The 19,688-nt window shown below is 49.4% G+C and overlaps 6 protein-coding genes across 6 annotated transcripts; 1 reads left to right on the top strand and 5 right to left on the bottom strand.

The window, feature by feature from the left end:
- Positions 1-160: 160 nt before the first annotated feature.
- On the bottom strand, positions 161-1,751 carry Asppvi_004442 (uncharacterized protein; the record flags this gene model as incomplete). The annotated part of the gene is made up of 4 exons (XM_043300395.1): positions 161-744; positions 795-1,422; positions 1,497-1,613; positions 1,737-1,751. The coding sequence occupies 4 exons, from the start codon at positions 1,749-1,751 to the stop codon at positions 161-163; spliced, it is 1,344 nt and encodes a 447-aa protein (XP_043156330.1).
- An 853-nt stretch (positions 1,752-2,604) lies between these two features.
- On the top strand, positions 2,605-4,831 carry Asppvi_004441 (Hsp70 family protein; the record flags this gene model as incomplete). The annotated part of the gene is made up of 10 exons (XM_043300394.1): positions 2,605-2,659; positions 2,716-3,350; positions 3,377-3,421; positions 3,475-3,544; positions 3,598-3,853; positions 3,902-4,007; positions 4,072-4,165; positions 4,222-4,370; positions 4,433-4,568; positions 4,620-4,831. The coding sequence occupies 10 exons, from the start codon at positions 2,605-2,607 to the stop codon at positions 4,829-4,831; spliced, it is 1,758 nt and encodes a 585-aa protein (XP_043156329.1).
- A 1,475-nt stretch (positions 4,832-6,306) lies between these two features.
- On the bottom strand, positions 6,307-8,230 carry Asppvi_004440 (uncharacterized protein; the record flags this gene model as incomplete). Its single annotated transcript, XM_043300393.1, has 4 exons — positions 6,307-6,380; positions 6,441-7,694; positions 7,750-7,827; positions 7,888-8,230. 4 exons carry the CDS (start codon positions 8,228-8,230, stop codon positions 6,307-6,309), a joined length of 1,749 nt encoding a protein of 582 aa, XP_043156328.1.
- Positions 8,231-8,899: 669 nt separating this feature from the next.
- On the bottom strand, positions 8,900-10,729 carry Asppvi_004439 (GMC family oxidoreductase; the record flags this gene model as incomplete). The annotated part of the gene is made up of 3 exons (XM_043300392.1): positions 8,900-9,849; positions 9,911-10,624; positions 10,690-10,729. 3 exons carry the CDS (start codon positions 10,727-10,729, stop codon positions 8,900-8,902), a joined length of 1,704 nt encoding a protein of 567 aa, XP_043156327.1.
- A 569-nt stretch (positions 10,730-11,298) lies between these two features.
- Positions 11,299-13,641, bottom strand: Asppvi_004438 (HET domain-containing protein; the record flags this gene model as incomplete). The annotated part of the gene is made up of 2 exons (XM_043300391.1): positions 11,299-12,424; positions 12,473-13,641. 2 exons carry the CDS (start codon positions 13,639-13,641, stop codon positions 11,299-11,301), a joined length of 2,295 nt encoding a protein of 764 aa, XP_043156326.1.
- A 2,796-nt stretch (positions 13,642-16,437) lies between these two features.
- Asppvi_004437 (LysM peptidoglycan-binding domain-containing protein) lies at positions 16,438-18,730 on the bottom strand (the record flags this gene model as incomplete). The annotated part of the gene is made up of 5 exons (XM_043300390.1): positions 16,438-16,577; positions 16,657-16,851; positions 16,932-17,216; positions 17,283-18,269; positions 18,346-18,730. 5 exons carry the CDS (start codon positions 18,728-18,730, stop codon positions 16,438-16,440), a joined length of 1,992 nt encoding a protein of 663 aa, XP_043156325.1.
- Between the last annotated feature and the right edge of the window lie 958 nt (positions 18,731-19,688).

Genomic DNA, 19,688 nt, shown 5'->3' with positions numbered 1-19,688 from the left:
TACGTAAAAACAATTTAAAAAAGGGCAGAAAACATTCAACAGCAGAAGTATCATGCCTGGCAAAACATTCCATACCCTTGAACCCGAACCATGAAAGAGCAACAGAAAGACAAAACGCGAGTATTAGGCAACAACAGGCCAACATAGTTAGCTGCTTTCTTTAAGTTGGGGCGGGATCTTCCACTATTACCGTCCCCTGTGCCACCATCGAATCAAGATGGTATTGAAGGGTCACATCCCCCCAGCGGTATAGAGGCGGTTGGATTACGACCAGAACCGCTTTACCATTCAATCTATCCTCCGCGATATGGAAGTTATGCGGCTTCAGCGTCTCGGTTTGCCAATGGAAGGTGCCGCCCACCTTGTCGAGACCGCGGATCTCCCACAGTGACCTGTCGGCCCAGCATCTGGCTGCCAGTTGAGCTGTACTGCAATAGATGTCAATAATGACCTGGTTTCGTCGATCAGCTTCTTCCGGGCTGAGGAGTTCACGCAACATGAGCCGCATGGGACCGTCAAGAATACTGGAAACCAGTCGTTCAACCGCGGATCTTCTGGCTTGTTTGCTCCTCTCTCCAAGGAGATATGCTTCCGGGCCCACAATTGGAGTCTTTAAAGGCATGCCCAACAATTCGGCCGCTTCGGCCATCGAAAGGGTATCCGGATCATTTTCGTTTAACGGAACGATCGAGTTCGCAAGGCGAACCGTGTCACTTCGCCATGCTTGGGCCTGGGCTTCATCAACTACAGTATGGTCAGTCTGCCTTGCCCCTGCAGAATGTGGGAGATCGTACCTGTTCGGAACATTTGATACATGTTCTGTAATTTTGTCGGAAGCGAGGTGTCTGGTTCGCCCGCGGTGCTGGTCATTTCTTCCTGCTCATAAAAGTCAAAGTAGAGGAAGGGCTTCATGAAGACATCTTCAAAGAGATGCTTGGTCCAGAGTGTGTGAGCAAAGACCTGAAGGATGCCCTCTTGAATCCTGGCTGGAAACCGTTTCATCAAAGACTCCCAGTCTTCCTGCTTACAAAATCCGTCGAGCGAGGTGATGATGTTCTGCTTTGCACAGGCTAACAGCTTTGGTTCGACAGTATTGACATCCTCGATGGCATAATCAAGACTCCACATATAAAGCTTGGAGTGAAGGCGGTTACAAAATTTTTGGACCTTCCGATCAGTGACATCGGACCAACCTGTCTGGGCTGCTTTTTTTTGCATGGACATTTCTATTTCGGAATACATTTTTTGGAGCCGCTGGTTTTCAGTTTGTAAATTCTTTATCTGCTGGGCCAGGTCGTAAACGGGCGGTCGTTGGTGGTCTTCGGATCCGCTCCCTGAATGTGCATCCTCTCCGGGTGAGACAAGGTGATCATCACACGGGGAAATATCTTTTCTCTTCAGTGGAGGGGATGGATATGCTTTCTGGTTTAAGCCAGGATCGTTAGCGGAGAGCCAGGTGAGAAGATTTGAATAACAAGTGCGGTAATCTGACATACGTGACCAACTGCCTCATCTGCACCATCAGCGGCCGACAGTGTTGCAGGTACTGTGCCCGTCACCTCTGCGGTCAAAGAGCCTTCTGGCTGGACTGATGAGTCTGCTGCACAGCCTTCCTGTGATTAAGCAGCAAGTGTAAGCCTCCACACTGAAGACGAAGAAGATAGACGTAGATGTACAGCAACTCGAGATTGTCTGGTCAAGGCTAACGGAAATGCAGACACAGGAAGCATTCTTACCTGAACAGTGGCCATCTTCCGTGCAATCCGCTTGCTCCTTCTTTTTGCCATAGGAGTGAAATCTTGCTGAGATGGTCAGGAAAGGGCAAGAGTTGGGGATTTATAACAATAGTTAACCTATAAAAGTAGTGTATGGAATTAGCGAAAGTGAAGAACGAAAGATGAGAATAGACTTGATGGCTGATGAAATGTCAAAGAAACAGGGAAAGTGAGAGCAGAGAAGAGCAGATTCTTTGTCTGAAAAGTTCGCTTCCGGGTGTCTTGAGACACTTGACTGGGTCGCTTGCAACGGCTGAAAAAGTTCTTTGTCGCTGCGAAACCATCTTCCTGACCCTTTCTCCCAACTTACAAAGTCCATCCACCCGTGGTTTTCCCATGATCCACTTTCTTTGTCAATGGATGGGTTGTAGTTCAGCAAGGTCTCGGGGTATCTAACGCAACCTCAAGACCTTGTCGAACTTTTCCTTAGCAGTGATTTGAGACCTTGCTGAACTGCATGCCCATCAATGGAGAAAAAAAAAAAAAAAGAAAAAAAAAACCGCCGTCTCGGTCTGTCTCCCGAGTGTCAACGCACAAAGACATGACTGAGTTTTCTTGGAAAGATCAGGCCTGACTGTGAGTCTGTGTGTCTGTGTTGACTTCAATACGAAATCTCTTCGACATTCTGTCTCAGACATCATGTGTTGCCAGACCCGGAATTTCTTGGCCAGCTTGACATGGTCTGATTACTTGGAGCAATTTCTTCTGTCTGACCATTATAATAACTTCAATTCTTATCTCCTGGATGGCGTTGTAAACCAGAATTTCATATCGACATCAGAAAGATTGCCATCCAGCTTGTCACAGTCTATTTGCACACCTATTTACGATGAATCCAAAAGGCAAACTTGTTGTCGGCGTCGACTACGGCACCACCTTCACAGGTACACTATTCTCAACTCAAAGAATATGCTTGATCTGATCTAATCACGCAAAATAGGCGTCAGCTATGCGTTACTGAGGGTAACTTCTCTGTCGATTATGGGCCTTGTCCGCTCCTGGCCCACTCCCTCTGGGCGACTCACTCACGCCATCAAAGCCCCATCCAGAATAGCGTATCCTCAAAACAATTGCGCGATTCAGAAAAACAGCTGGGGATTCCAAATTCAACACGGGACATCCGCCTCTTCCTGGACCAAGTTGCTCTTGGATACAGGTGTGGATATAGCCCAGTTCAATGACAAGGCTTTGGAGGCGGCAACCGCAATGGGGATCATGAAACTGCCTCAAGGAAAGGTTGCCATCCAGGTTGTTACAGACTTTCTGCGGGAGGTCTATGTGAACACCTGCCGAGAGCTGGAGAAATACCTTGTCGAGCTTAGACCTCCTCTTCGTCTTCGTGATGTCCATATGGAATTCTGGTTTACGACGCCAGCAGTCTGGTCGGATCAGGTTCAGTTCGAATACAAGGAGGCTGCTATTCGTGCAGGCTTTGGACCAAGTGGTGACAGGCCGGGTGATACCATCTATATGCTTTGCGAGCCCGAAGCCGCCGCACTTGCCACTTTCAAGACAATGCCACTATATGGACCCGGAATGCAGATCAAGCTGCGCGGTCCAATCTTGAACGCAAAAGTACCCTGGCTAACCTGACTATTTAGCCAGGTGATGGGATATTGATATGCGACTGTGGGGGCGGCACCGTGGTGAGTCAAACGCTCAACGTTGCAACTACCCGGGCGCGGCTGACATGACCTAGGACGTGACAAGTTATCTAATCTCGGAGGTCTCTCCCATGTTGGCGTTCGATGAACTAACCTCGGCCGTTGGTAAGTCACTCCCTTAGGCCTACTGGGTGGATGACGGCGCTGAAAGTGAGCAGGTGGTATGTGCGGCGCCACAGCCATCGACCGCAATTTCTATCTTCTCATGTCCGAGAGGTTTGGGGCGGCGTTTAAGGACTTGCCTTTTAAACTAAAGGCCCCAGGCAGTGAGTTCATGGACAACTTCCAGGTTATTAAGGAGACATTCTGCTGTTCAGCTGTGGACAGGGTCCATCGACTTCCCCTGGCCATGGCCCTCAACAACCCCAACCCCTCTTTCTTTGACGCAAAATATCAACAAGTTTTGCTTTCCGGGTATGTAATTCCAGAGTCGACGACATGCCTGGTGACTGATTGTGACAGCAATGACCTCCGTGGAATATTCGATCCGGTGCTCCGCCAGATTACGCAGTTAATACACCGCCAGATTGAAAGCGCCAACCAAGAGGTTGGCCGCTTCGTCATCAATGTACAGTCCCTGTTATCGAAATGAAGGGCCGCAGAGCTGATTGAAGCCCAGAAAATTGTGTTAGTCGGCGGCTTTAGCCAGTCACCATACCTACGGGAAAGGATTTCAGGAACATTTGCCGTCGATGGAAAGCTGGCCATACTCACCCCAACAGACCCGTATGTGTCAGCAATGGTCTCCCACTTGGAAGGACGCTAACTGCATCACAAACAAGCAATGGTCATGCGCGGCGCAGTGATTCGGGGACTTGGAGGGCCTCAGCCCACCACGAGAAAATGCCGAAGTCATTACGGCTTCGAGTGTCCTCTTCTGGTCAAGGGTACCGGAACGGTTCCTGTATTTGTCTCCTGGGTCCTTGCCAAGGTGAGTTCCGGAATCTGTCCGCGAGACGCTACATGAGGCCAACTGTTTCTGACATTGCCAAGGGGGAGAGATATGCCCGGAATTACACGGCGACGCAAGACTTGGTTGTCACCCATCACTCGGGGGATTCTCTGATGAAGATCAGTAACCTCTACAGCTGTAATGATGCGAACGCCCCACAACTAGTTGATCACCCAGGTGGGTTATGTTCCTAGTGAAACCGTTGGGTTTATTATTGATGCAATCTAGGTGTTTACCTCATCGCACAGATCATGTGTGACTTTGCAAGTGTCGACCTTGCTCAGTTCCCGCAGTCTCGCACAGGCACACAAGTGGAGTATCTCTTGGGATATTCCATTGAAGTCACCTTTGGCGCCCAGGGTGACCTCAAGTGCAAGGCCGTCTGTCAGGATCGAACAGTTGGGGAATCTACCGTCCACTTTGCCCGAGAGCAGTGGTAGGTTTCAAGGGGGCAACATGGCTCTCTGTAAAGTTCCTGCCATCATAGTTATAGCACTCATAGGTGTGTTTGATGGGCTAAAACACATGTTCCGACCCTTCGATCTGCTCAGTAGCGACCAATGTGCCGCTTTCCTCTGGGGGAAAGGTTTCGAATCATCAACCACTTGAAGAGTGACTGAGGTTTCAACGTCGGTATAGGCCATAGTGACGAGGAGGTATAGCTGGCTTGGAAAAAAAAAGAGAAAAATGTTGCAGAAGCGGTTGCTTGGTGTCTGGATTAAGCGGAGGTAATGAGCCAGAGAGCCATATAACTCTTCGATTCGCAGCAGCGGGCGCGAATTTGAGGTACTAGTTCCTGCAGAAATGAGTGATTTAGATACAGTACTTTGCAGTTTTCAGGGCTTAGAACCCGAGGGGTCCTCTAATTTTGACAAACAAAGAGAACAAAAAAAGCAAGTAGATCTGACGTATCGTACTAAGGTGAGGAGAGCGCTCAGCTAATGGGCTTAAGTGAAGCAGAAGTAGTAGCGCGTAAGCAAAGCATCAGCCCTGGACCATGTCCATTTGACCAAGTGATCCATTGTCAAAAGACGCTAGGAAAGCACCACCATCACAAGCAGCCGCAGGAGGAGCAGCTAATCCAATCACTGATGGATGTCAAGCTGACTGTATCTTACAGTAACGTAGGAGGACTGACCCTCCCTCCCTGCCCCACCTTCAGCTCCTTCAAGCCCCTGTAAGCTACCGCAACTATCTTAATTCTATCTATGGAATACATGAATTGCCCTCTACCTTGGAATGGCTGGTCGGCTTTGGCTTATTCCCTTGTATTTTTGTGTGCTTGGGTTCTTGTACGAGTGCGTGCATATATGTGTGTGCTCATTTTAATGTCATACAACCTATGACTGATATTAGTTGAGATTCTTATTCAGGACAAAGTCCAGAACAGTGACTATGCTGACAAGGTGCTCTTGCTCCAATGACAGAACATCATCTGGCAATAGACCACCATCTCATCATTCAAGGATAACTCATCAGTCGCGGACTCATTAATATTAATATTGTCTACGTACTCATGTTAGGAATAAGTCTTCGCACTGGAGTGAGCTACCCCAGTGATACAATCCCCTTGTCTATACGAGCGTATTTCATGAAGCGTTTCCAAGTTTAACAGAAGCAATGTGTGACTAGAATCCTTAAAATTATACTAACTACAAATCCATGCGGTTCTTAATGCGGATAGCGGCAACATCTTGAAAAGACCACTAGCAAATGCATGCATACCTAGAGACTGAAGACTGAGAGATAATCATTGGGGGCCTCTGAATGGGGATTCCTTCCAGTACGAATGGAGCAAAAGCAGAATAATCTAAGTCCTGATCGGTGTTTCAGATATGAGTCGAACGACGGTGCGGTTGAAAACACCGTGTGACGTCCCAAAGCCCAAGGCTCAAAATGATATTCCCTAACGATACTATGCATTGAGGTTAAGAGGCGAGACACAAGTGAAGGATGTTAACTGGTTCGTGGTAAAGGCATCGATCATTCCTGTGAGGAAGTTTAGCTTTGTTCCCCACAAGTTTGAAGGATAGAGAGAATCAGACATACCAGTTACAGCGGCGTACATCCCCAGACCACACATCGACAGTGATGCTAGGAAATAGACAATATGCCAAATGTTGACGCCGACTTGGAAGATGCCGCCCGCAAAGAATCCACGAACATATCTCTGAACGGTGCTACCCTCCCTTGAGACGCGTCCCGTGCTCGGATCAAAGCCTTCACCTTGTTGGATGCCGTTCTTCTGGATATCGAAGCTTAGCGCAAAGAGAGGCGGGAAGCTATATGTAAGATTGAGAAGCATGGATGCCGAGATGACCGAAACAAAGCCCATATAATCCGGAATGGCAGCTGCGATAACAAACGCGATGATCCACCAAATCGGACACAGAGCGGCATACATAATTTTCCCAACTCGGGTGGTGAGTGGGGGCGCTTTGAAGATATCCAAGAAGATGTTGTTATAGACGACCTTGACCCCAATGTTTCCGTAGAGGCCACCGGCAATGAGAGCACCAATTAAGGTGATCATGTTCCCAGCCGTCTGCCATCCATAGGCGCTCACTCCCTGGTAGCTGGGGTTATAGCTATACTGCCCTTGAAGGTAGTACACAACGCAGCCGTAGATCAAGTATACGCTGTAAATGAAGAACTGGGCAACCCACATCGCTTTAATGAAGTCCCGAGGTCGCCTCATTTCAGCCAAGAACTCCACGAAGAGTTGAACACCCGCATACGCCAGGACGCCTGAGAGCATCCCGTTCACAGAGCCGATCAGTCCATCAGGAGGGATATTGCTATAATGGATAATGGGAGGGTAGTTGCCCTGCTTATCGGGAAGGATAGTATTCCGGTTCACCGCACTGCCCGCAGATCCGAGTATAGCGACGGCGTAGTTAGGTGGAGAGTTTGCCATAATCCCCATAGTCATAAGAATAACAAAAATATTCAGCCAGACTGAAAGATTTGCCACCCATCCATAGGCCCGTAATGTGCGGATCTGCGATATCAGGAAGCCGGCGCAAGCGAAGATCACAGGACAAACGGCGTAGCAGAGCTTGAACTTGGACATCTGGGAGATGTTCTGTCCATATTGAATCGTAACTTGACCAGTAATAAGCAGTAGGCCGATACCTTGGCAGAAATTGGTAATATATCGTCCATATCGGCCCACCGTTCTGAACGCCAGATCACCATAGTTCTTTGCTGGGAACTCATAGCTATCAACACCGAGAAAAACACGGTAGACGAGATACCCAGAGTAGCCAGCCATAAATCCAAAGACCGTATAGAAAGCGACACCTATGTTTATAATCAGTATCACTGTCTGATCAATATTACCCAAACGATATCACACCTGGCCCCCATCCTAGTGTACCCATGGTATAGCCCGAGCCGTAGGGTCCCAAAACGTCAGTAGTAATGAGGAAGAAGCCTGTGCAGATCGTTAGCACGTATGATGACCACCCTCTCAGCCTTGAATCCAACTACTCACAAGCACTGGCCGAGGCAGACCTGAAGGCACGACTTGCATTTGTCCACTCCTCATCGGTGATCTGCAGCCGCCTCTCTGGGTTTCTGAAATCAGCCTCAGTCAGAGTTGTGGTCGGGATGTCATCCTGGGCGTCTGTCCGAGCGGCCTTCTGAAAGAGCTTTCGAACATTGGAATGAGGTGCTGCCAAACCCAACTCTTCCTCTCGGGTTTTGTTGGCATAGTAGTGATATTCCTCAAAGGCGACCGTAGGGTCGTATGGCTGGCGAGCCTGGGGCTTGATTAACGAGCTGTAGCCCACCGCTTGGGCATGAGGTGCAGGCTCGGTCTCCAGCTTTTCCTCCATGGCCGAGTGTGCGTCGGGGTGACAATAAGATAAAGTGATGTGATATGAGATGGAGGAGAGAAGTGCGGAGGTCTGGCTTAAGAGTAACTTGGCGGATCAAGCCGGGGATTGAGCTTATCTCCTATTTCTCATCGCGCCCGGACGCCGCAAGTCCTCCCTGGCTAGGGTTACATCGAAACGCCAGAGTACCCACATACTAAGCAATGACAAGCTTCGTTTGGAGCGTGCTCAGACTGAACGTCCCGTCTGGGTCGAAGGTAGTCTCGCCGTTGATTGGTGAAGCTGCCTCCCCGCAGCGAGTGTCCACTCCCATCTGGATTTTGACTTGTCCGTTCAACCCGCACTCAGATAAATCGCTCAAGAAGGCGATACTTGGGCCCGTCACTAGCCACCTGCTGCCGAACAATCCAGAAAATAGCCGGGACCTCAAAGTCATGGCGTTTTAATCGCGTCTGCGGTGAAATTGTAATCCACCCGTTTATATAGTAAGCTTGGTATACGATGTTTTAGTGCTTGTGAAACAAACAGAATTCCTGAAGAGGTGCAACTTGCATTTCCTACAATCGAGTGTCAAGCAATTGTATGAACTACGTTCAGACCGAGACCTCGATTCAAGTCGATCAATGCAACTTCGCCTACCATACAAACACGGCTATTCTCTGCTATAGATCATTTCTCATCCAACCTATACTCCCGAATCAAAACATCCGCAGCTGTCGCCCCCGTCACATAAGCAGTAGCCTGGGTATGATTGTTCGGCAAAACAGGCACAACGCTCATATCCGCCACACGAAGATTCTCGATTCCAAACACACGGAAATGATTGTCCACCGCCGCATCATCGGCACCGTTCTTACCCATCTTCACGGTGCCAGTCATATGCCAACTAGACGAGATATTATCCTTCCAGAATTGCAGGATGTCCTCATCCGATTCGGACGCCGGCCCAATGATGGTCGAGATGGTATCCTTGGCAAAGGCTTCGTGTTTCGTTAATTCCCAGAGATGGCGGAAGATTTCGATACAGGCCCGTCTGTCGAAGGGGTGGGAGAGGAATTTGGGATCGAAGAGGAGTGGGTCGTTTGGATCAGAGGATTGTAGTCGGACTTCGCCGGCTGATTGTTCGTTCATCAGGAAGACTAGCATGCAAATATAGCTGTAATCTTGGAAGAGGTCTGGGAAGATGAAGTGTACTGGGAAATGGGTGATGATCTCGTAGTGCGGGATTGTCTCTCGGTTGAAAAAGTCTTGTACAGATGGTGGGAGAGACTTGAATTCGGCGGAGGATGTTACTTGCTCTGATTTGAACCAGCCGATGCCGAGTTGGCAGGCGTACCTGGCCCATGGGCCTGTTCCGTCCTTTTCCCATTGTTTCATCGCTGCTGTCATGGCGGCTTGGTCTTTGAAGAAAGTGTTGCGGTCGTTTGTTTCTGGGTTTCGGGCTAGGACTATCGGCACGAAGAGGTGGTCGCGCAGTCCTTGGCCGATTGCTGGGAGGTTTTGAATGACCGGGATGTTGAATTTTGCCAGGTCGTTGGCTGGGCCGATGCCGGAGTGCATTAGGATCTTGGGGTTGTCGAGGGAACCAGCGGAGAGGATAATTTCTTTGGCAGCAAGGTCTATTCAGACGTCAGGATTGCGGGAGATAGAAGGTAGTAAGTGGTCTGGACAGAGACTTACATCTCTTTCCATTGGTCTCAACACCAGTAGCCTTCTTGCCCTCTAAAATGACGCGCTGCACCGGACTGTCTGTGACAATAACGAGGTTGTCAGGAGCATCGAACAACAAATCCACCGCAGTCGTCCGTTGCCCCTTATGAGCCGAGTTGATACACAGACCCATTCCTAGGGGGTTGCCCGAATTATGGTCCGTGTTTCGTTTGAGCCCAGCCTGTTCAAAGGCATCCAGAACCAACGAGAGATCATCCTCCCACTCTTTGGCATACCCAACCTGCAAACCACCCTTGTCGCCATGGTCTCCAGCCTGATGTCCACCGTACTTCTGGTTCTGTGGATGGTCAATAGACCCCGCGAATGTTTCCAGATTCTTGAAGCGTGTTTGCATGTTCTTCCACGAGAAGGTTTCATCGCCGACCACAGATGCCCACTCGTCATAGTCATCCTTAGCCCCGACGGTGTACACTCCAAAATTGATAGCAGAAGATCCGCCTAGTCCTTTGCCTCGCGAATAGTCAAGTTGGCGGCCGTTGCAATGTTCTTGTGGGGTCGTTTTGTAGCCCCAGTTCATTTGCTCTTCCATGAAGGTTGTCCATCGCTTACCGTCGACGCGGAGGGACTTGTCGTCGTTTCGGCCGCCGGCTTCAAGGAGAAGGACGCTGGGGCGTTTGGCAGACTTGGCGAGGAATGCGGCGAGGGTGCATCCAGCCGGGCCGCCTGATCAGACAGTGAGCTACGTTGGCAACTGGCGACTGGCAACTCTTGCAGCGATGTATACTGACCTCCAACGACAATGAAATCGTACGTTTGCTCTGATGCCATATTGGACGATATTCTGCGTCAAGATTTAGAGATCCGCATGCCGAGAAAGAAAAGCAGACGGCAGGACTGACTTTAAACCCAACGCGCCAGGTCGCCTGAACCAGAATCAATGATTAATCATCATTTCAACTGTAAGCCTCGCGTCAGCGAGACTAACATTATGAAGCTCGGGCGATTGGCCCAGCCTCCTTAGAACAGCGTCGTCCACCCCGCCGAGTGGGGTAGTCGATCAACAGTCAATTTGTCAGAGATGTGACTACAGGTCCTCCGACGCGTGGAAATGTCTCGGGTAATCAAAACAAGTCGGAACATTAATAACCTAAATCCCTAACCTTTTACTTTATCTTATCTGACATACTTTTAGTTTACAGGCCGGGTCGAAACCTCCTTCCGCTAGCGCAAGACAAGTTTATTTCCATGACTAACAGTCATCTTGCTAAAATTACAAACCACTTATGCAAACGAGACCAGCATTAGGGTTTCAGGATGTGGGTAGGGTTAGGATTGCACTGACCTAACGATCTCTTCTACCACTAACAAGACCCAGTTAAGGATTGCTAGCCCACACATTAACCTAACACAATCTCCTTCCACTCCATTCCCGGTTCTAGCGCCGCGTTCAACGCACCCCGTAACAGCCTGGCAAGTCCGATCCGCTCAGCGACCCCTGCTTCCCACTTGACTATCATGGCGCCGATAGAGTCATGAGAAAACCCTAGCACCACAAGATTATATACAGTGGAATCTCCGGTTAATAAACCATCTGCACAGCAGTCTAAGACCTTCCCACAAGCTATATCGTTCCGGCCCCAGATACTCAAAAATCGATCGGGTGCAAAGCCCACTGAAGAAGTTTCAGAATAATCAGATCCCGAGTCGGTGATGGGATCAAGGCAGGCGGCATCAAGTCTCCTAGGCAGGCTTTCTCGACTCAGTTTGAATGGCGCGACAATGGTCCAGAATCTTAATCTCACTTGCTGAAGCGTATCCGAGTGTTGTGGCAAGTGCGGGAGATAGCTATAGTCGGGTTGGTTGAATGTAGGCATTTGCTGCCCGTGGAGATATGCCTGGAGGAAGTCTTGAAGACTGTGAGTAGGGGGACTGATCTGGTAACAGCTACTTGACCTATCGTCCCCTTGCACCTCAGCGCGCCACCAGATAAAGCTCCTTGCATCCTCTTCCTCTGTCATGTCCGAGGTCTCTGACCTATCTGAGCTGGCTGATTCAGTTGACCACTGTATCTTCGATATATCTTTTTTTCCCGTCCACCCACTCCAGGCCCAGCTCGGGAAACTTTTCCTGCGAGCCCCACCTTTGACCTCGTCTATATCCGAAATCCATAGAAGAGACGTGGCGAAGCCCTCAATTGGATGGCCGCACATGAATGACGATCCAATTTCCAGGTTTAACACGTGTAGCATTCCAGCGAAGGCATTCAAAACGTCAGATTCGTAACTGAAACACCGTGAACTGTACATCTGAACTAGCTCATTGTAGTTGTCTGATCCCGACTCGGGGGTGAGCGATTTGAATGGCGAGATCACACCTAAGCCGTATAGCTGATCATGCTCTTTATAGGAAAAGGTCCTATCCTCACAGACGACCTCCTCGATGAACATGGCCTGTCTGCATTCGAAGAAAACTTCATTGGGAAGAAAGACGAGATTCCGACAAGAGAGCATTCTCTCCTGGAACCTATGATCAATGTTAGCAAAGAGAAGCATTAGTCATTGTGTAACATACGTCCATCCTCGACTGTTGTATACAGAGTACTCAACGATAGAGGTATGAGAGTTCAACACGGTAAGCTTAAGACCAGGTTTCACCTCCTCAAAAAACTGGGGGTACAGTCTAGTCCCGCGTCTTACGCCAGGAAGGCCAGCGTTTGAGTCGTGGCCAGCCGCGGCGACAATGGTAACCAGAGATCCGGCATACACGGCAGCCATCTCATGGATCCAATAGCTCTTGCTGATCTCGTCATCTTGGACAATGCACATGTTGTCCACCCATAGATATCTCTCCCCAATCCCTTGAACTAGTTGCATTGCGTCCTTGATTGTCTCGGGTAATTGAGTCTCGATGACTCGAAGACCAAACTTCGTCGAAACCGCTGCAAGATTCGCCTTTTTAACTTGGAACTGCATCTCAACAGGACCCCAGACATAGCTTAACGCAGCGTATCGGCACTTCTGGGGCGCTGTTATGACTCGGTGCTCTATCACATCGATTACTTTGAAGGGATGTGCTCCGTTCGCTTCACTAGGCTTCGCTCGGGGTTGAGTCCATGTTGTTGGCGGCTTACAGCCCTGATGGTGGTCTTCGCATATTCGGATCCATTCCCTGAGCTTACAATAGTCCACCTGTTCAAGGTCAACTCGGCGAGCATTTCCAGAGCCGTAGGGAGGGTCATCCTGCAGCGGAATCAAACTTGGAAGCTGGATGATGTCGTGGCGCCCTCCAACACTAAGGTTGATTTGATAGGCAGTTCCGCCTCTAATTGTTGGCTTTTCACTAAGATTCAGACTGAGTATGAACTTTGGAGCGGAGTCACGGAGCTGATTTTTGCCTTTGAGTAGATCACTGTCGTGAACCAGCGCCTTAACGAGTCGTCCTAGTATTTCATCGTCTGAGTCGCCATTGAACTCATCATCTGAATCCGTGCATGATTCTTCGCTGATGCCTTTACCCGAGGTCTCCTCACCGTCTTCATCCTCGCTTTCTTTGTAAAACACGTACACGAGGACTCTGCTCATTAGAAGGCAAAATACGCATGTTGTGGCATTACGCAGGACGTAGTCAACGCGTGCAAACTTCGGGCGCGACCACTTGGCTTCCTCCCTCCTATGAGCACCTTCCAAATTCGGGAGTAATAGCGACAGATCAAGCTCTTTGCACAAATCGCAGAGTTCCATTCTCGGTGTCTTGCAATCCCAATGTAAGTTTACGCAGGAAGAACATCTCTCTTATTTAAATGTCAGCGAACGCACAGATCTTACATTCACTCAACTTCTGTACGTGCCTATCATTGATTGGTCTTTACCTCGAACGCAAGTGGCTAGATCTTCATTGGACAAACAAAGGTAGTCAGCTGAGAATTGAACATGGATTAGTTACCCCTCTTTCCAGCCACAAATACATAGGCCAAAGAAAAATCTCAATATATATATAGGAAGAATGTTGAAGCATTGGCATAGATATACTGCGTGGTCGACCTCCACCATCAAGTGCTGGGCTTCCGCTACCAAACAAGCCTAGGTTAGTGCGAATACTCCTAATAGAACGTTCACGGCAATCAACAGCATTTGCAAGCTGGGGGTTAGTAGAGCAATTTCTGCGGATCGTACCGTGGATAATTATATACTTATAGGGTTCAACGCGGCCTTTCAAAGTGTGCAGCATGGAGGTGACGCTGTATTTTGATTACAATACTAGTCAGCGTACATGTACATATTTTAGTAAAGTTGGTTTATCTAAGTATTAATTTCAGTTCTAAATATATTAAGTTTATCCAGCAACTAAATGGAGGCTGATGCATGAATTGGTGCCGTGGCATTAGGGTTTGGATATAAATTTGTATTGCGGGCGCGGAAAGAGGTTTCAACCCGCCTGTATCCAAACTTTCTGAAGGGCTGGCTGACCAGTATCCTGATATGATTAGATAGCCACCTTTCTCAAACGAACTGACCAACATTCATTGTCGACAAGTTTCGAAAACTACGTGTTCCTGTGATCCCGTACTTCTGCTACTACCACCGGAAGGACTACTGAACATTTCCCGTCCACAAGAGCTCCTGAAGATGGTGTATGCTCTGATTTCTCAAATGGTGAGCTTGGTCCCGTCGGATCTATCCTCTGCATTGGACTCTGAACACATGCCGGATCTCTCGCCCGCTCGGATTCGCCGCCTCACTCCAGACCCGAACTCGCTGCCAGATGCAATCGACTTGTTGAGGGATTTATTACCAGTAAGCCCATCAGTGATGGACTGCTGTGTGGATGGTTTGCAAATCCTAGACTTCCCGGAGGAGCCTCCCTGGTACCAAAATTGCTTAAAGAAATTTATTGAGGTTTTGGCGACTACGAAACTTCCTCATCCGCGCATACGGAAGCTATGGCTTTCCACTGACGGACACAGCTGGGCACTTCAAGGTGCTGTCACTGCAGGGTGAATTGAAGCCCACAACACAAATAGTGAAGATGACATGCAGCCGCTCGAATTGAGAGCAATGGACGTGGCTAGGGTTACTTAGGCTATGTCAGGTGGGCGATCATAAGTCAGGGTACATGGGGCGCCTTGGGACAATAGTGCACTGCGATTTTCGATATTGAGCGCCGCTTTCTAGGGAGTGTTTATCCCCGCTGATTCTAGGGATTAGTTAAATCAATCGCTCGGAAGAGTCGACAGCAGTTCGGATTTTTGCTTGTTTTCTAGTTAGAACATGCCTTTGTTTTTAATTGATTTTTTTTTTATCTTGTGATGCCAAGGCGGGAGTCCCTGGGTGCCACGGATGTTGTTATGCCAGCCCTCAATAGGAAATGAATTGGACACCGTTTCTCAGGGCCGTAATAGTGGATCAATGTGATTTCACAGACCTGAGCAACAGGGTCCAATTCATCATAGGAAAACAACCATCAAGGATCTGATCTCCGATACGGCACCGTCTGGCTTAACCTCACCACTACTTTTGACTACAGCTTTCGATTGACAGAACATCTTACATTCTTCATACTTTCTCCGGTTGGGACACTTTTTTGACATATGAGTTTAGTATTAGCGGTTGTCAACTAGGAGACTGGAAAAGGGAGTCCGTATCACTATCATTCTAAAGCGAGCATTTTTGTAAATATTGTGATAGAGTATTTTCGCTTTTGCGATTTGATTTGCCTTACCAGCAATATCAAGGAAGTGGTACACACAAGTTGGGGGAAGTGGATTTAAAGGTTAGGAGCCTGACGTTGGATTTAAGCTGTTTATGATAAGAGCAATATTTCTCATAAAACCGCCATGTGGATGTCCACCGTTGTGCCGCCTGAAATCAAACCCTCGAACAGCTTTCAAGTGACAGATCTATTACAACTCACATGATAGAAGTCAAAATTGATACATACGGGGCTTCCCGTCTGCTCAGCCAGACTTACGTTAGCCGATCGTTAGGTTAAGCCTAGTGGGGAAACCGCTGATCCCCACTTCTCCGCCGCACGACCATGGGTGAGATAAGTGTGGGGCTAGATAAGCAGTCACTAGCCAAGGGGCCGCCATTTCCGGCCCGTTTGGGTTTAGCGCACGTGCTGTGGGCCGCGACGCGGGTTTAGCTTCTGGCGCTATACATGCGGCGAACCGCCGCCTGTCTCCACCTTTACCTCGTCCGTTGAACTTTATAAGGTCGCTGGTGAGACATTCAGATAAGTCAGATGAAGTGGGATATCCTGGCTCTCTTTCCTCCAAAAGGTCCAAGTATCGAGCTCTGAGTCTTAGTGTTGGGGTGTCTGGACTTTATCAAGAAAAATACACCTTCGTTATATAGATTCCAGAATGATAGCCAGTCATATAACTATGACAGAATTTTCAATCGATAAGAGGTAAACTAGTGAGAAAATATCTTCATACCGAGGATCCAGTATATATACAGCTATTGAGCCAAACTCTACCAGGGGCGGATATTCTGTCAATTTGAATAGCTCCTCGACGAAGACATGTACCTAGGTATCTACGGTGAAACCGCCACACAGTACGCTTCCTCCAGCCAGAACCCAGATGTGCAATCTGACGAGATAGCCGGATTCCAGGCGAGGAATTGGGCGGTGGTGATGCCATATTTAGCCGCCACAGTATCACAGGTGTCGCCAGCTGTATACATTAGTTCATTTCCATATAAGGGAATAAAATCTAGGAGGGGGAAGGAAGAAGGAAGGGAGGGAATGCATACACACTGGCACATAGTAATCATCACAGTTACTAGGAATACCAGACTGAGTTGGTGCAGGGGGTGAGATCCCCACGCAGTACGCTTCCTCCAGCCAGAACCCAGACGTGCAATCTGACGAGATAGCCGGATTCCAGGCGAGGAATTGGGCAGTGGTGATGCCATATTTAGCCGCCACAGTATCACAGGTGTCACCAGCTGTATATATTAGTTCATTTTCATATAAGGGAATATAAAGCTGGGAGTGGGGAGGGAGAAGGAAGAGAGGGAAAGCATACACACTGGCACATAGTAATTGTCACAGTTACTAGGAATACCAGACTGAGTTGGTGCAGGTGGTGACACGGTAGTAGTCGTTGCTGCCTGGGTCGCTGTTGTTGGGGCTGTTGATGTTGTTGGGGCTGCGGTGGTTGTGGCAGTAGTCAATGACAACACACCAACGCAGTATGCCTCATCAACCCAGAAACCAGATGTGCAGTCTGAAGAAACAGCCGGATTCCAGGCAAGGAATTGGGCGGTGGTGATGCCAAATTCGGCCGCTACTGCATCGCAGGTGTCGCCAGCTTATCAGGCGGTGATCAGTACGTACACGAATCCGAAAAAAAACTCGGGGGAAGAATGAGTCCTACCTTGGACAGTGTAGTACATGTCACAATTGGAAGCGATTCCCGTCTGCGTGGGAGCCCCTGGGGTGCTCGCTGCCGGGACTGAAGAAGTGGTGGTGGTGGTGGTAGTATTGCTCGAGGTGGAATTTCCATAGTTCCACCCGGGCAGCGGATCAACGCAATAGGCGTCACCAGCCACCAGGTCGCTGTCACAGGTCGTCTTGTTCAGGGACGGGTTGGCCTCGGTGAACAGGTTGATCGCGATCAGGTTGGACAGACAGATCTGCGCGCAGGTGAGATTGAGACTAGCCTCGTTGACAAACCAGGCGCCGCAGTCGGTCGTTGTGCCAGGAGCCACGGGGCTGCCAGCGGGGGGACTGACAATCGAACTACCGCTGTCACTGGTGGTGGTGTTGAGGGGCTGGCCAGTGTATGTGCCTCCGGGTGTGGAGACACACACGGTCGACCCCCAGTAAGGGACGGGATCGACCAGGTTGCTGCAGTTCACGTTGAGCTGAGAGTTGAAGTTGATGACGTCCACCGTGAAGAGGCCATAGGCGGCGGCAATGGTGCTACAGGTGTCATTGGCCTGGACAGTATAGATACTGGTGCAAGTCTGGGGCAGGCAGAGATCGGTCCCATTCCAGATGGCTGAGCAGTTCACGATGGTCGGGTTGATGTAGAACATGGTGGCCGCGGACACGCCATAGGCCTGGGCGATAGAGTCACAGGTATCGCCTTCCTTCGTTCTATAGGTGTTCCCCGAGACGCAGTTCACCTCTACAGATGGCACCGTCACATTAAAGGCACTCTGCACCGGGTCAAAACTAGACACGGTGAGATTACAGGCCTGTGCGACGGCCTCGTAAGTTGACTGCCAGTCCTGGGTGTAGGCGTCTGAATAGGCGTTCGCCTGGAGAAGGGCTAGCTGCTGTACGTTGCAATACGAGCACAGGTCTGCAGTTGGAAGAGTGGTGATATCATCAACATCGGGGAACGCCGCAATGACATCTGGCACCAGTTAGCGAGAGGGCCAACCCGACATGAGGAGACTGGAAATAGGTTTACATGCCGTTGCAATTATCACCGGTTGTTGGATCAGTAAAGCAAGTTTGGTTCCAGTTGCTCCAGACCTGGTCAACCAGCGCAAGGAAGGACATGCCAGGGATCAATGCAGCGGTGGTGCCACAGCTGGCCGCCACGGAGTCATGCAGCTGGGCAATTGATGCCCCGCAGGCACTCTGGCAGACCAGAGACGTCAACGTAGCGTTGTTGAGGCTGCCCCCATAGGAGCTCGTCGCCAGAGATGACACGCCCGGGTCACAGTCGATGCTATTGTACAGCGAACGTTCACAAGCACTGGTCAGACCCAAGCTGGACAGAGAGCCATTGGTGAACATGGTAACCCCCGCATCTGCATTGACGCCGGCAGAGGCCGCAAGAAGCAGCGCAAGAACGCCGGCAAGGACCATGTTGCAGCGTGGAAAGGAAAAGGTGCGTGTTTGGATTTCTTTTCCAGCAGTCCCGGGGGCATCAGCACCTGTTATGAAAAGAAAAAATCACTTCGAACCTTCTTAGTAGTCAGGAGATTCTCCTATATGACCCGATGCGACTTGACAGGATCCCGTCGGATGGACCCCCGAAATCGGAAATGAGAGCACACACTAGACACCGTCCAAAGACGATATCAGGCGTTCCATTTCTGGTCGAAAGAGATATCAGGCGTTCCATTTCTGGTCGAAATCTGATTTTCAGCCCCCAATACAGGAGAGCATTCGCCCGAGAGGAGCCGCTCGCCGGCAAAATGAGGGCCCAGACGCCAAGTTGATATTACTATTGGTGCGGCGCAGAAGCTTAGTTGGTGGAAGAACTGGCACGCTAATGCAGGCCGAGTCATGAAGAATAAAATTACCAACGCCACTAGTATAAGCTGCACTAGACTCTAATGCCCCTCTAGTTGATGACTAGAAAATGTCTCGCAGACAAGCATTGGACGTCCGGCAATACGTGCCGCGGTTTACCCGGCCCCTGACAATATTATTGTTTGATAGATCCAACAGATCCACCAGGGGCCGACTGTTCTAACTGGTTGCCCGCTAATCTCGCTACTGAGGTTTAATCTCCCTAGGTGAGACATGCGCCTTTAGCTAGACTGTAGATGGCCTCACTGATTGTTCGGAGAATGCGCCGACAACGGTGAAGATAAGATAGATGGACACCAGACGGAATTGACCGGCCGGAGAATGCTGGGGTGCTCTTATATAGTGCGCGATGCATCTCTGGCAGATTCTTCACCAAGAAAGCAGGTTAGAAATAATAGCAGAGGCCGAGCGGCATATCTCCGTAAGTTCTTGACCTCTATACCACTTTGATTTGATCTCGGTTTCTTGGTTTCTTTGCTAACCGGCACTTGTCTAATACTATTAATAA

This window comes from Aspergillus pseudoviridinutans (assembly GCF_018340605.1).
Source record: "Aspergillus pseudoviridinutans IFM 55266 DNA, scaffold_3, whole genome shotgun sequence".
Taxonomy (NCBI): domain Eukaryota; kingdom Fungi; phylum Ascomycota; class Eurotiomycetes; order Eurotiales; family Aspergillaceae; genus Aspergillus; species Aspergillus pseudoviridinutans.
The sequence above is the reverse complement of the archived record's forward strand: the minus strand, read 5'-3'. Positions and strand labels throughout refer to the sequence as shown.